The sequence below is a fragment of the Pogoniulus pusillus genome, chromosome 1, assembly GCF_015220805.1.
Source record: "Pogoniulus pusillus isolate bPogPus1 chromosome 1, bPogPus1.pri, whole genome shotgun sequence".
In the NCBI taxonomy this organism is placed as follows: domain Eukaryota; kingdom Metazoa; phylum Chordata; class Aves; order Piciformes; family Lybiidae; genus Pogoniulus; species Pogoniulus pusillus.
The window spans coordinates 52,503,949-52,518,530 of record NC_087264.1 but is presented as its reverse complement, the minus strand read 5'-3'; the positions used below and the strand labels follow the sequence as shown (position 1 = coordinate 52,518,530).

Below are 14,582 nucleotides of genomic sequence, written 5' to 3'. Positions count from 1 at the left end.
AAAGGATAAACAATACAAAAGCACAACTCCCCTCCCAGAAACCTGAGTCCCCAGGAGGGGCTCTCAAACCACCCCAACACCTCCCCCGGCCCCTCTCAACCTTACCCCAGTTCTCAGGAAGAATAGAGGTGCAGCCAAGAGGTTAAGGAGCAGGGTTAGTAGGAGCAGGGTTAATGAGATGTGACCAGGTCTAAGGCAAAAGCAAGAGTGAGAAACAAAATGGAGAAAAAGTCTTTCTTCTTCCCAGAGTTCTCAGCGTAACTGTGAGAGAAGTAGACACAATTGTTTTTCATTTCACTGCCCGTTATCTAGTTCTTCTACCAAAACATTCCAGCTTGCTTCAAACTAGCACAATCCACCCCTTGTCTACTTCGCTCAGAGTATCGCTGAGAATTATCCAATCTAATCTAAACCAATATTTACACTAAAATAATATATACAAGTTCAGTTCACACTTCAATCAGATGTAGGTGATTCAAAAGCTCAGAACAGGGACTCCCAGGTGATGTTGGGTTCGTGCTCACGTACTGTAGATTCTGTCGTAGATTCTCTCAGTGTTGGGCGCCGATGTTACCTAGAACAGAAAACTCCTAACAACTTGAATTTAAACTCTCTCAGCTAAGGTTAAATTTCTCTGTGGAATACACTGAATTTCACCATTCTCCTGCATTACCCAGTATGTATGACCAGGACCTTCAGCAGAAACCACCCCTCGGACAGGTTTCCCTCCGCCCGAAGGAGAAAATACCCAAACAGTTTTCCCTAACAGATTCTTTTCACGTACAACAGGAACTTTATCACCGTCTACTGTTTGGACTAAATCTGATTGTGCAGGTCCTGCTCTGTTTACTGAACCTCTACTATTTACCAACCAGGTAGCTTCTGCTAAATGCTTGTCCCAGTTTTTCAGAGTTCCACCCCCCATGGCTTTTAGGGTGGTTTTCAGCAAACCGTTGTAGCGCTCAATCTTCCCTGAAGCTGGTGCATAGTAGGGTATGTGATAGATCCATTCAACACCATGCTCTTTGGCCCAGTTTTTCACAAGATTGTTCTTGAAATGAGTACCATTGTCTGACTCAATTCTCTCTGGAGTTCCATGTCTCCACAAGATCTGTCTCTCCAAACCAACAATGGTGTTACGTGCAGTAGCATGTGGAACTGGATAGATTTCCAACCATCCAGTGCTGGCTTCTACCATCGTTAGCACATACTGCTTACCAGAACGAGATCGAGGTAAAGTGATGTAGTCAATCTGCCAGGCTTCACCATACTTGTACTTTGACCATCTCTCACCATACCATAAGGGCTTGATTCGCTTAGCCTGCTTAATAGCAGCACAAATGTCACAGTCATAGATGACTTGGGTGATAGCGTCCATGGACAAGTCAATTGACCTATCACGAGCCCATCGGTATGTTCCATCTCTGCCTTGATGTCCAGATGAGTCATGGGCCCACCGAGCTAAGAACAGCTCACCTCGGTGTTTCCAATCAAGGTCAATGTCAAGATCAGAGTTGGTATCAACTTGAGCAATCTTAGCAGCTTGATCTGCCTTCTGGTTATGTTGATGTTCCTCAGTGGCTCTGCTCTTAGGCATGTGTGCGTCTACGTGCCGCACCTTCACTGGAATTTTCTCCAGCCGTGCATCAATGTCCTGCCATAGATCAGCACACCAAATAGGCTTTCCTTTCCTCTGCCAACCATTCTTCTTCCAGTCCTTCAGCCAACCCCATAGAGCATTGGCTACCATCCACAAGTCGGTGTAGAGGTAAAGGATAGGCCAATTCTCACGTTCAGCCACATCAAGAGCAAGTTGAACAGCTTTTACCTCAGCGAACTGACTGGATTCTCCTTCGCCATCTTTCGTTTCGGTAACTCTCCTGGTTGGACTCCAAACCGCTGACTTCCATCTTCGCTTGTTCCCAACAAGACGACAGGAACCATCTGTGAACAAAGCATAATTCTTTTCCTGATCAGAGAGATCACCATAGGGAGGAGCTTCCTCAGCACGAGTTATTTTCTCCTCTGGAGGTTTGGAACAGTCTGTGCCTTCCGGCCAGTTGGTGATCACCTCTACCAGACCAGGTCGGTCAAGATTACCCATTCGTGCTCGTTGGGTTATCAAAGCCATCCATTTAGACCAGGTTGCATTTGTGGCATGATGTGGTGATGAACCTTTGCCCTTGAACATCCAGTTTAGAACTGGCAGTCTAGGAGCTAAAAGCAATTGTGACTCAGTTCCAATCACTTCAGAAGCTGCTTTCACTCCTTCATAGGCTGCTAGAATCTCTTTCTCAGTTGCAGTGTAATATGTCTCTGAACCTCTGTAGCAACGTCCCCAGAAACCAAGAGGACGACCACGTGTCTCATTTGGAGCTCTCTGCCAAAGACTCCAAGTTGGACCATTGTCACTGGCAGCCGTGTACAGAATGTTTTTAATGTCTGGACCAGATCTCACAGGACCCAAGCCCACTGCATGGACTACTTCTCGTTTAATTTGATCAAAGGCTGCTTGTTGTTCAGGTCCCCACTCGAAATTGTTTCTCTTACGAGTCACATCATGCAGAGGTTTGACAATCTGACTGAAACCAGGAATGTGTAGTCTCCAAAATCCCACCACACCAAGGAAAGAAAGTGTGTCCTTCTTACTGGTGGGAACTGCCATAGCAGAGACTTTGTTGATCACATCCTGAGGAATGTAACGGCGACCATCCTGCCACCGCACTCCCAGAAACTGAATTTCTGTGGCAGGTCCTTTGACCTTGTCTCTCTTAATGGCAAAACCTGCTTGCAACAGAATGTCAATGATTTTGTTACCTTTCTCGAAGACTTCCTCAGCAGTTTGGCCCCACACAATGATGTTGTCGATGTACTGGATGTGCTCTGGAGCTTTACCTTTCTCCAGTGCATTGTGGATGACTGAGTGACAGATGGTTGAGCTGTGTTTCCACCCCTGAGGCAAACGGTTGAACTGGTACTGGATTCCTCTCCAGGTGAATGCAAACTGAGGCCTGCACTCCTTTGCTATGGGAATGGAGAAGAAAGCATTAGCAATGTCTATGGTTGCATACCATTTAGCCTCCTTCGATTCCAGCTCGTACTGGAGTTCCAGCATGTCCGGCACAGCTGCACTCATGGGTGGCGTCACCTCGTTGAGGGCACGAAAGTCAACTGTCAGTCTCCAGTCGCCCGTAGGTTTGCGCACAGGCCAGATGGGACTGTTGAAAGGTGAATGAGCTTTCTCGATGACAGCCTGACTCTCCAGTTGACGAATCAGCTGATGAATGGGCAACAAAGAGTCACGGTTAGTTCTGTACTGCCTATGATGAACAGTTTGAGTTGCAATTGGCACTTCCAGGTCCTCTATGTCATGATGTCCTACAACTGCAGATTCATCAGAAAGTTCAGGTCTAATAGACAATTTCAATTTATCATCCTCAATCTCTACAGATGCTATTCCAAAAGCCCATTTATGACCCTTAGGATCTTTGAAACAACCTTGTCTCAAAAAGTCAATTCCCAGAATGCAAGGCGCATCAGGACCAGTTACAATAGTATGTGTCTTCCACTCTTTACCAGTTAAACTGATCTCAGCCTGTATCTTAGTTAACTCTTGAGATCCACCAGTGATTCCAAAGATAGAAATGGACTCTGTCCCTTTGCAATTTGATGGCAATAAAGTACACTGAGCACCTGTGTCAACTAAAGCCCTGTATTTCCGAACTCTTGAACTGCCAGGCCACCTAATGAATACATTCCAATAGATTCGGTTCTCTCCACTATCCCTTTCCTCCTCCTGGCTGGAGGCAGGGCACCCCTAATGCTGAACATGGCATGTGGGGTGTACACAGTGATTGGTGTTGTTGTGAGAGGAACTGCATCTGTTGGAACAATTGCAGTTGCTCTCGGGAGCTGAAGAAGTGACAGCTACTTTCCTGGCATTACTGCCTCTGTTTCTGCCACTCTGCAGATCCCTGACCCTCTTTGAAAGAGCTGAAGTAGGTTTACCATCCCATTTGTTCATGTTCTCACCGTATGTGTCACGCAGAAGTATCCACAGTGACGCACGTGATTGCTGCTGTCTAGGTGGAATTTGTCTCCTCCTGGGCTGGAATTGCCTTGCAGGAGGTGGGCGTCTGTTCCTGATTGCAGAAACATGCACCCATTCAGATGATGCAGGAATGGTATCCTTTACCAGATTTTTGAGATCCTCCTTCAGTTCTTTCATACTCTCCTTAATGCCATCTCTAATACCATCTTTAAGCTCTGTAGTCATAGTCTTTATGGCACAGATTATACCAGAATGTGACAAGCTGTCCTCTATCTGCCTGAGCTGGTCAGTGAATTCACCAACAGTGAAAGATCTTCCATTATCACTCCTTGCTAGAAATTTACTGGCCAAGATGTTAGCATAGGATGAAGGAGCAAGCTTAATCAGCTTCTTCATGAGACCTGTTCCCAAAGGAATATCGTCAGGCTCATGAGTGCCATGATCTCCATAAAGCACTTCCTTCACAGCAAACTCCTTCAGAAGCTTAATTCCCTGCTCAGTGGTGTTCCACTTCTTGGCAGCCCATGGCAAATCATCTCGGGAAGGATATCTCATAGCCACAGCCAACAAAAGGCGTGTCCACAAGCTAACCCTACCAAGAGGACTTGCCAGGTGTTTGTCCACTCCACTCTCCTTGGTGAGTGGTCCCAGCTGCTTGGCAGACTTGTCTCCTACCTGCAAAGCATTAGCACCAATGCCACGGCATCTCACTAGCCAGCTTAGGATTGGCTCTCCTGATTCCCTTGTGTATTCCTTCCTAACTTCCCTGACCTCTCTGAGTGGATCCTTGGAGCCTTGGATGTCATCTTCCTCCTCTTCTTCCTGTTGTTCTGGTGGTGCCGGGCCTAACACAATCTTCCTCATAGCATTCCTAAACTCATTGGAACCATCCTCTCTCTTGGCAGCTAACCTCACAGCACTCCTCTCACTTGAGTATTGCTGTCTCAGCACATCTACAAGGTCTCGCAGACTAACTGCCTCCTCTTCCTCCTCTTGCTGCTGATCACCAGAGGTCCCCTGTCTTACATCCTCCTGCGAACCACTCTTTGTCTTAGCTTTTGCCTTAGCAGGTGCCAGAAGGGCCTGAGCAGCAACAGACTTGGATGTGTCTGCTGGAGGATTTGAATCTTTAGGAGTCAGACCTGAAGAGTTTGAATCCTTAGGGGTCTGACCTGGAGCATTTGAATTATTGGAGGTCTGACTTGGAGCATTTGTATCCTTAGGGGTCTGACCTGGAGCTTGTGAGTTCAAATCTGCCTTGCTTTTAACAGGAGGATTTTGGTTCTGGTCTGCTGGCTGGGGGTTTGAATTGGCTGAGCTGGTGTCATTAGGATTTGGACTGACTGGGCTAGCATTACTAGCACTAGTAGTAGTATTAGCATTAGTGGGATTATTTGCCTGTCCTCCTGGGATGCCTGCCAACCCTGACTTGTTTTCATTTTTGCTAGGGACATTCTGATTTTGGGTATTTGCCTGTGCTCCTGGGGCTCCTGCTAAACTCTGCGGCTTGTTTTGGTTATCCTTATCATTGTTTACGTTAGTGGCGGGAACGCTGGCTGTGTTCCCAGAACCTACAGAGGAGGGTGGAGAGGCTGGCAAGGGGGAAGCCGATAACTGTGTTCCCTTGTTTTGCTGTGAAAGAGACTGCTTCTGAGACACAGAATTTTTCCTAGCTCTTACAGAAGCTGGTTTAGAATTTTTCACCAATAATGCCAAAATTAATATGAAATTTAAAACTACAAGAGCCAGTATAATGCCCAGCATCCCTGCCATGCTCTGTTTCGAGTAGAAATCCTTGCAGGGATTTGGCATTTCAGTTTGGGGCTGGATGACCCTCATGAGAGCAGTAGATAAAGCAGACTCTCGATTGATTGTAACATTATTGACAAAAACTCTTGTAATATCACTAGTAATATTCTCAGTGACACTAAAACCAGCATAACCAAGAATAAAATCACCCCAGCTCCAGAACATGTTTGAAAGCTTAACTTTAGCCTTCTTAAAAACTACATGAAGCAAGAAATAACCAATTTGATCTTTGATCCAGTTGTAGACAAAAAACCAGAAAACAGGCCACACAGCAATCCCCACCAAATACAATAGCTGCTTGATTAGCTTCATCTTAATTCCCAGAGCTAATTTTCCAAACATTCAAAAATCTCTAGCCCCACGTTGGGCGCCAATAGAAAAATGTGATGGTTTGGGGGTTACCCCGCCCCTCCCACACTTTTGTATTTGCCCCAGCTAACTCAGACGGACCCTGGGAATATAGATGAAGCAATTTATTTACAGCTAGCAGAATTTACAAGCAGCTATTTACAATATATACAGTTATATACAATTATATACAGAAATATACAAAGGATAAACAATACAAAAGCACAACTCCCCTCCCAGAAACCTGAGTCCCCAGGAGGGGCTCTCAAACCACCCCAACACCTCCCCCGGCCCCTCTCAACCTTACCCCAGTTCTCAGGAAGAATAGAGGTGCAGCCAAGAGGTTAAGGAGCAGGGTTAGTAGGAGCAGGGTTAATGAGATGTGACCAGGTCTAAGGCAAAAGCAAGAGTGAGAAACAAAATGGAGAAAAAGTCTTTCTTCTTCCCAGAGTTCTCAGCGTAACTGTGAGAGAAGTAGACACAATTGTTTTTCATTTCACTGCCCGTTATCTAGTTCTTCTACCAAAACATTCCAGCTTGCTTCAAACTAGCACACAGTTCCAATGCCTTGCTATGGCCAGGGACTCCTCCCACTAGCCCAGGTTGCTCAAGGCCTCATCCAACCTGGCCTTGAATGCCTCCAGGGAAGGGACATCCACAAGGGACCCTTAAAGAGTAGATTTAGTTTGGGTGTTAGGAACAAGTTCTACACTATGAGGATGCTGTGACACTGCAACAGGTTGCCCTGGAAGGTAGTCGAGGACCCATCTCTAGAGATATTGAAGGTCAGACTTGACAGGACTGTGGGCAACCCGACCTAAAGGAGGATGCCTCTGCTGAGTGCAGAGAGGTTGGACTGGGTGACCTTTGGAGGTTCCTACCAATCCAAAGTATTCTCTGATTCTACGATTCTGTGACCATCCAGTTCCAGCTCCCCTGCTGTAGGGGACCAGATTGCTCAAAGCCTCATCCGACCAGGCCTTGAAAACCTCAACTTCATTTTAGATGGTTTAGGTCATTTTCAAAGGACCTAAAGAAACTGTAGTGCAGTGTCCCAAGACTCATAACTTCTTCTTTGCCCTTTGGTTCTCCAGCCAGATCCAGCCAGCAAGATCACGTTTGCCTTGCCTACAGCCTGTGCTGCCTCCGTGCCGTATGCAGTGAGCTAGCAAAGGTGCACTGTAACTTGCCCTGCATCTTTCCTCCCAGGAAAATAATTTACTTCTCCATCTTCCCACTAACTTCCTTAAAAAGCTGCTTTACAGCTTGAGCTTCTTTTCCATGGCTGTAGTTGATATGCAGAAATTTTGGCAGCAGTTCTTTACTTCTTAAAGTATTTCCTTGGGGTTACACAGTATCCCAGTATCACAGTATCACAGTATCACCAAGGTTGGGAGAGACCTCACAGATCATCAAGTCCAACCCTTTAGCACAGAGCTCAAGGCCAGACCATGGCACCAAGTGCCACGTCCAGTCCTGCCTTGAACAGCTCCAGGGACGGCGACTCCACCACCTCCCCGGGCAGCCCATTCCAGTGTCCAATGACTCTCTCAGGGAAGAACTTTCTCCTCACCTCCAGCCTAAATCTCCCCTGGTGCAGCCTGAGGCTATGTCCTCTTGTTCTGGTGCTGGCCACCTGAGAGAAGAGAGCAACCTCCTCCTGGCCACAACCAGAGCAACTTCTTATGCTTTCTTGGAAGAATCAGTGAATGACAGAATGGGTTGTGTTGGAAGGGACTTTAAAGCTCATCCAGTTCCAACCCCCCTGCCATGGGCAGGGACACCTCCCACTAGCCCAGGTTGTTCAAGGCCTTATCCAGCCTGGCCCTGAACACCACCAGGGAGGGAGCATCTACAACCTCCCTGGGCAACCTGTGCCAGTGTCTCACCACCCTCACTGTAAAAAATGTCTTCCTCATCTCCAGTCTCAATCTGCCTTCTTAAGCTTCAATTGAAGCTCTTGGCCAATCCCTACAACCCCTTGTAAAATGTCCTTCCCTGACTTTCCTGTAGCTCCTTCAGGTACTGCAAGGCTGCTCTAAGGTCTCCCTAGATCCTTCTCTTCTCCAGGTTGAACAGCCCCAACTCTTAGCCTGTTCCCACAGGGAAGGTTCTCCAGCCCTCTGATCATCTTCATAGAATCATAGAATCAACCAGGTTGGAAGAGAGCTCCAAGCTCATCCAGTCCAACCTAGCACCCAGCCCTAGCCAGTCAACCAGACCATGGCACTAAGTGCCTCATCCAGGCTTTTCTTGAAGACCCCCAGGGACGATGCCTCCACCACCTCCCTGGGCAGCCCATTCTAATGCCAATCACTCTCTCTGGGAAGAACTTCTTCCTAATATCCAGCCTAGACCTCCCCTGGCACAACTTGAGACTGTGTCCCCTTGTTCTATTGCTGGTTACCTAGGAGAAGAGGCCACCCCCCACCTGGCTACAATGCCCCTTCAGGTAGTTGTAGACAGTAATAAGATCACCCCTGAGCCTCCTCTTCTGCAGGCTGCACACCCCCAGCTCCCTCAACCTCTCCTCATAGGATTTGTGTTCCAGGCCCCTCCCCAGCTTTGTTGCCCTTCTCTGGACATGTTCCAGCACCTCATCATCCTTCTTGAATTGAGGGGCCCAGAACTGGACACAGTACTCAAGGTGTGGTCTGACCAGTGCTGAGTACAGGGGAAGAATAACCTCCCTTGACCTGCTCCAACAGTTCCAATTCTTTCTTGTGCTGGGGGCACCAGAACTGGAAGGAGTGCTGCAGGTGGGGTCTCAGCAGAGCAGAGGGGCAGAATCCCCTCTCTCATGCAGCTGGTCACACTGATTTTGATGCAGCCCAGCACATGGTTGGCAGAGGAGAATGGGGAAGGTGAGGCAGATAACTGACTGTTTTTAGTGGTTTCTTCTTGATTGTACTGGAAAGAATGAGGTTAATCTTTTTTGTTGCTGGGGTTTCATTGCAGGTGGAGAAGGACACAGATGTGGAAGTTACTGAGATGTATGAAGAGACATGCAGTGGTAGGTCCCCTCCTTTCATATTCACTGTCAGTGTCTGTCTTTGGAAGCAAGTGTGTGGATGTCTTCTAAAGAGCTTAGAAGAACTGTTAACAAATGGGGGGCTTCTGGCACTGTCTCCCACATCATCCTGCTGGAGAACCTGGCTGCTCATGACTTGAGTGAGTGGATGCTTGGCTGGGTGAAAATCTGGCTGGGTGGCCAGGCCCAAAGAGCAGTGAGAAACAGTTTGTGTCACCAGCTGGTGGCTAGTCCCAAGTGCAGCTCCCCAGGGCCAGTTGTGTTTAAGATCTTCAGCAGTGATCTGGACAAGGGGATTGAGGCACCCTAGTGCCTAGAACCAAGTTCATGGAAGTATTTTTAGATGTCTCTGATTCAAAACAGGTCACAAGAAATAAGCCCTGGAAGGTGTCCAGAGAAAAGCCATGAGGATGTTCAGAGGGCTGGAGCTGCTCTGCCATGGGGACAGGCTGAGAGAGTTGGGGCTGTTCAGTCTGGAGAAGAGAAGGCTCCCAGGGGACTTTCTTGTGGCTTTCCAGTATCTGAAGGGGGCTACAAGAAAGCTGGAGAGAGACTTTAGGGTGTCAAGTAGTGATAGCACTGGGGAGGATGGATCCAAGCTAGAGGAGGGCAGATTGGGATTAGATTTTAGGAAGATGTTCTTCAGTGTGAGGGTGGTGAGAGACTGGCAGAGGTTGCCCAGGGAGGTGGTGGAAGTCTCATCCCTGGATGTTTTTAATGCCAGGCTGGATGTGGCCCTGGGCAAGCTGATCTAGTGTGAGGTGTCCCTGCCCATGTGAGGGGGGTTGGAGCTGGATGATCCTTGAGGTCCTTTCCAGCCCTGACAATTCTGTGGTTCTGTGTAAATTTCCAAGCAAGGCAGTGAGGAAAGGAGCTCTGTCAGAGCTTGGGGGTACCTTGCAAATGTGCCACATTTTGCCTCTCCCCAGGCTTTGCAGTTATTTCAGTGTGCAAGAGTAAATGTAAATTCCCTGTGTTTAGAGGGTTCTGGTAAAACCCAGAGCTGCAAACACTGATCTGCTTCTGCCATCTGAACAGCCACACTGCCAAAGCTTTTCAGTTAGTGCTTTTGGTGGTGATAAAGATAATAAACAGGACATTATAACCACTCTGGTCCATTATCAGGGTGCTAACTACTTGCTCCTTACCTGGCACTTGATTTGTGTTTCAGTCTCTGCTCTGCTCCTGAGGTCCCTGCAGTGCAGAAGAAGCCCTCTCAGCCGCTAAGTCATCAGCAGTGCTCACTAACAACATGAAGCAATTAGTTGTCTTCTATGACACTGAAGCACTGCATAGCCAGAAGTTATCCCTGTTCACAGAATCATGGAATTGTTTGGGTTGGAAAAGCCCTTCAAGATGATCCAGTCCAACCAATATCCAACCCTGCCAAGTCTAGTGCTAAACTGTGTCCCTCAGCACCACGTCTGTGTGGCTTTGAAACACCTTCAGGGATGTGGATTCAAACACCTCCCTGGGGAGTCTCTTCCAGTCTTTGAGAACCCTTCCAGTGAAGAAGTTTCTTCTAATACCCAACCTAAACCTCCCCTGGTCCAAGTCGAGGCCATTTCACAGAAACACAGAGTTGCCAGTGTTGGAAGTGGCCTCAAGGATCATCCAGTTCCAACCCCTCTGCCATGGGCAGGGACACCTCATACTAGATCACGTTGCCCATAGCCACATCCAGCCTGGCCTTCAAAACTTCCAGGGATGAGGCTTCACCACCTCCCTGGGCAACCTCTGCCAGTCTCTCACCACCGTCACTCTGAAGAACTTCTACCTAATGTCTAATCTCAATCCACGTTTTTGTGGCTTGGATCCATCCTCCCCAGTCCTATCACTACCTGACACCCTAAAAAGTCCCTCCCCAGCTTTCTTGTAGCCCCCTTCAAATACTGGAACGCCACAAGAAGGTCTCCTCAGAGCCTTCTCAGAGCAGCTCCAGCCCGCTTATTGTCCTTGTGGCCCTTCTCTGGACACTTTCCAGCACCTCCAGACCTTTCCTGCCCCAGGGCCTCCAGAACTGGACACAGAGCTCCAGGTGGGGTCTCAGCAGAGCAGTGCAGAGGGACAGAATCCCCTCCCTTGCCCTGCTGCCCACACTGCTCTGGCTGCAGCCCAGGCTCAGGTTGGTGTCTGGGCTGTGAGTTCTCCTTGTTTCTCCCTTCTCCGTTCTCCTTGCTCGTGGTATTGTAACAAGCTTCTGTCTCCACTCCTTCCTGGTGACACTGCAGCACCTCTGTACTTCAGAGACTGGTTTGGGTTGGAGGGGCCCTGAAAGATCATCCAGTTCCAACCCCCTGCTCTCAGTATACTGGGACTGCTTCACCATGCCTCAGCCACCAGGCTCTGTCTCAGGCTGGGCTGCCCCTCGCTTCTGCTGGCTCACTCCCAAGCTTTCCCTTTGGAAACACTTTCCAGCCTGTTGCCTGCACTAGCAGACAAATCTGTCACAGGCAGTTTGGGATAATGGCAGCAACTGGGAGAGACAACAGGCAGAAAGTTGACTGGACATTGCCAGGGAGTTCAGTAATGATGTGGGGAGCCTTTTGTTGTGGTAAAATAGTGAAGGGATGAGGAGTGGAGCTTTGTTGTGTGTAATCATAAACAGAGAATGGGCTGGGTTGGAAGGGACCTTAATTAGCAGCCACTTCCAACCCCCTGCCATGGGCAGGGACACATCCCCCTAGCCCAGGTTGCTCAAGGCCTCATCCAACTTGGCCTTAAACAGCTCCACCATCCACAGCCTCCCTGAGCAACCTGTTACAGTGTCTCACCACCCTTACTGGAAAGAATTTCTTCCTGATCTCCAGTCTCAATCTGCCCTCCTCAAGGTTTAATCCATTGTCTCTTGTCTTGTCTCTCCCTGCCCTTGTCAAAAGTCCCTCCCCAGTGCTCCTATAGGTACTGTAAGGCTGCTCTAATGTCTCCCTGGAGCCTTCTTTTCTCCAGAACAGCCCAAACTCTCTCAACCTGTCCCATAGATGAGGTTCTGCAGCACTCCAGTTGTCCTGGTGGCCTCCTCTCAACCCACTCCTGTAGCTTTAAAGGGCAGAGCAGTCTATCTGGACTTCAGCAAGGCCTTTGGCACTGTCCCCCATAGCAAACTGCTGGCTAAGCTGTCAGCCCACGGCTTGGATGGCAACACTCTGTGCTGGGTTAGGAACTGGCTGGAGGGCTGAGCCCAGAGAGTGGTGGTGAATGGTGCCACATCCAGCTGGCAGCTGTCACTAGTGGTGTCCCTCAGGGATCAGTGCTGGGCCCCATCCTCTTTAACATCTTCATAGATGATCTGGATGAGGGCATGGAGTCAGTCATCAGCAAGTGTGCAGATGACACCAAGCTGGGGGCAGATGTGGCTGGGTTGGAGGGCAGAAGGGCTCTGCAGCAGGACCTTGACCGCCTGCACAGATGGGCAGAGTCCAAGGGGATGGCTTCAAGAGCTCCAAGTGCAGGGTGCTGCACTTTGGCCACAGCAACCCCATGCAGAGATACAGGCTGGGGTCAGAGTGGCTGAGAGCAGCCAGACAGAGAGGGATCTGGGGGTGCTGATTGATACCCACCTGAACATGAGCCAGCAGTGTGCCCAGGTGGCCAAGAGAGCCAGTGGCATCCTGGCCTGCCTCAGGAATGGTGTGGCCAGCAGGAGCAGGGAGGTCATTCTGCCCCTGTACTCTGCGCTGGTTAGACCACACCTTGAGTGCTGTGTTCAGTTCTGGGCCCCCCAGTTTAGGAGGGACATTGAGATGCTTGAGCGTGTCCAGAGAAGGGCAACGAGGCTGGGGAGAGGCCTTGAGCACAGCCCTACGAGGAGAGGCTGAGGGAGCTGGGATTGGTTAGCCTGGAGAAGAGGAGGCTCAGGGCAGACCTTATTGCTGTCTGCAACTACCTGAGGGGTGGTTGTGGCCAGGAGGAGGTTGCTCTCTTCTCTCAGGTGGCCAGCACCAGAACAAGAGGACACAGCCTCAGGCTGTGCCAGGGGAGATTTAGGCTGGAGGTGAGGAGAAAGTTCTTCCCTGAGAGAGTCATTGGACACTGGAATGGGCTGCCCGGGGAGGTGGTGGAGTCGCCGTCCCTGGAGCTGTTCAAGGCAGGACTGGACGTGGCACTTGGTGCCATGGTCTGGCCTTGAGCTCTGTGGTAAAGGGTTGGACTTGAGGATCTGTGAGGTCTCTTCCAACCTTGGTGATACTGTGGTGCTGTGATACTGTGATAGAAGAAGTATTCACACACAGAGGGAAGTGGCTCAAAGCTGACAGTGTAAAAAGCATGATGGAAAATGGGTGTTAAAACGTCCCACCTCCAGCCATGCTTTCTGGGAGGTGTCCTGAAGGAATCATTCTGGTGGGGTTTGGCCTTCTATTAATTTTTCTTTCTTTGGTGTTCTCAGCTTCTTTTCCAAAGTCTGCTGTCTTCTGAAGTGTGAATGAGTACAAATGCCTCTTGCAAAAGGCAACAAACCCAACTCATCAATTTGGCCACTGTGCAAATTCATTGTAGCTGTTTTGAGTAGCCAGCACTGGGCTGAAAGCCTGTGTCATGCTTTGAGGCTATGAACTACCCAGGGCTGGACAACAGAGGTGACTCTTACTCCTTTTTAGAGAGAAAGAATGAAAGTACTGCACACTGATAAGTTTAAAGAGAGATTCCATTTACCAGTGCAAGTATGCAAAAGGCAATCAGGTGGAATGGAGACATCCACCAGCTAAGCCAAGTCTATTGGACTAAATCCATCTAGAATCCTCCTCCACTTCCACCCTTAGCAGGCTGGATAGTAGGCCATAACTGCTTCACTCCCCACACCATTTCAGGCCTACAAGGACTCAGTAGGCTGCATGACACAGCTCACAATTCCCTGCCAGCTAGCAGCCATCTCCCCCACAAACCATGAGGTAAGAAGGTGTGGTAGGTTGAGGGATCCTAGGTCCTCCTCGTGCTAGTTTGAAACTAGCTAGAATGTTTTGGGGAGAAGGATTAGATAACAGTGCTGATGTCTACTTCACTCATAGGGTGCTGAGAGGTATAAGAACAAGAACCCAAACACAGATCAGGGAGTCGCTGCTGCTTCCTGGGGCACTGCCTGAGCTGCATTGCTCTCTCGCCTCTCTGCCATCTCTCTGACTAATTCACTTTGCTTCCTGACCCCCTGGCTCAACCTCCATTCTTCCTTGGGACTGGGGTAAGGTTGAGAGGGGTGGCAGAAGGTGGAAGGGCAGTTGGGAGCCCCTCCTGAGGACTCAGGTTTCTGGCAGGGCTGTTGTCTGTCTCTAACTGTATGTACTGTAAATATCTGCCTGATATTGAGCTAAGCTGTAAATATAAGCTTCATTCCATTTCCAGAGCTGG

The 14,582-nt window shown here is 49.1% G+C and overlaps 1 protein-coding gene across 3 annotated transcripts in view; it reads left to right on the top strand.

Moving 5' to 3' along the window:
• IFTAP (intraflagellar transport associated protein) overlaps positions 1-14,582 on the top strand; it is a 57,504-nt gene that overhangs the window by 24,460 nt on the left and 18,462 nt on the right. For all 3 annotated transcript variants that reach the window (XM_064152133.1, XM_064152126.1, XM_064152117.1), the window contains one exon: positions 9,167-9,221. In XM_064152133.1, the coding sequence (XP_064008203.1) occupies positions 9,167-9,221 (55 nt within the window). The remainder of the gene's footprint in view (positions 1-9,166; positions 9,222-14,582) is intronic.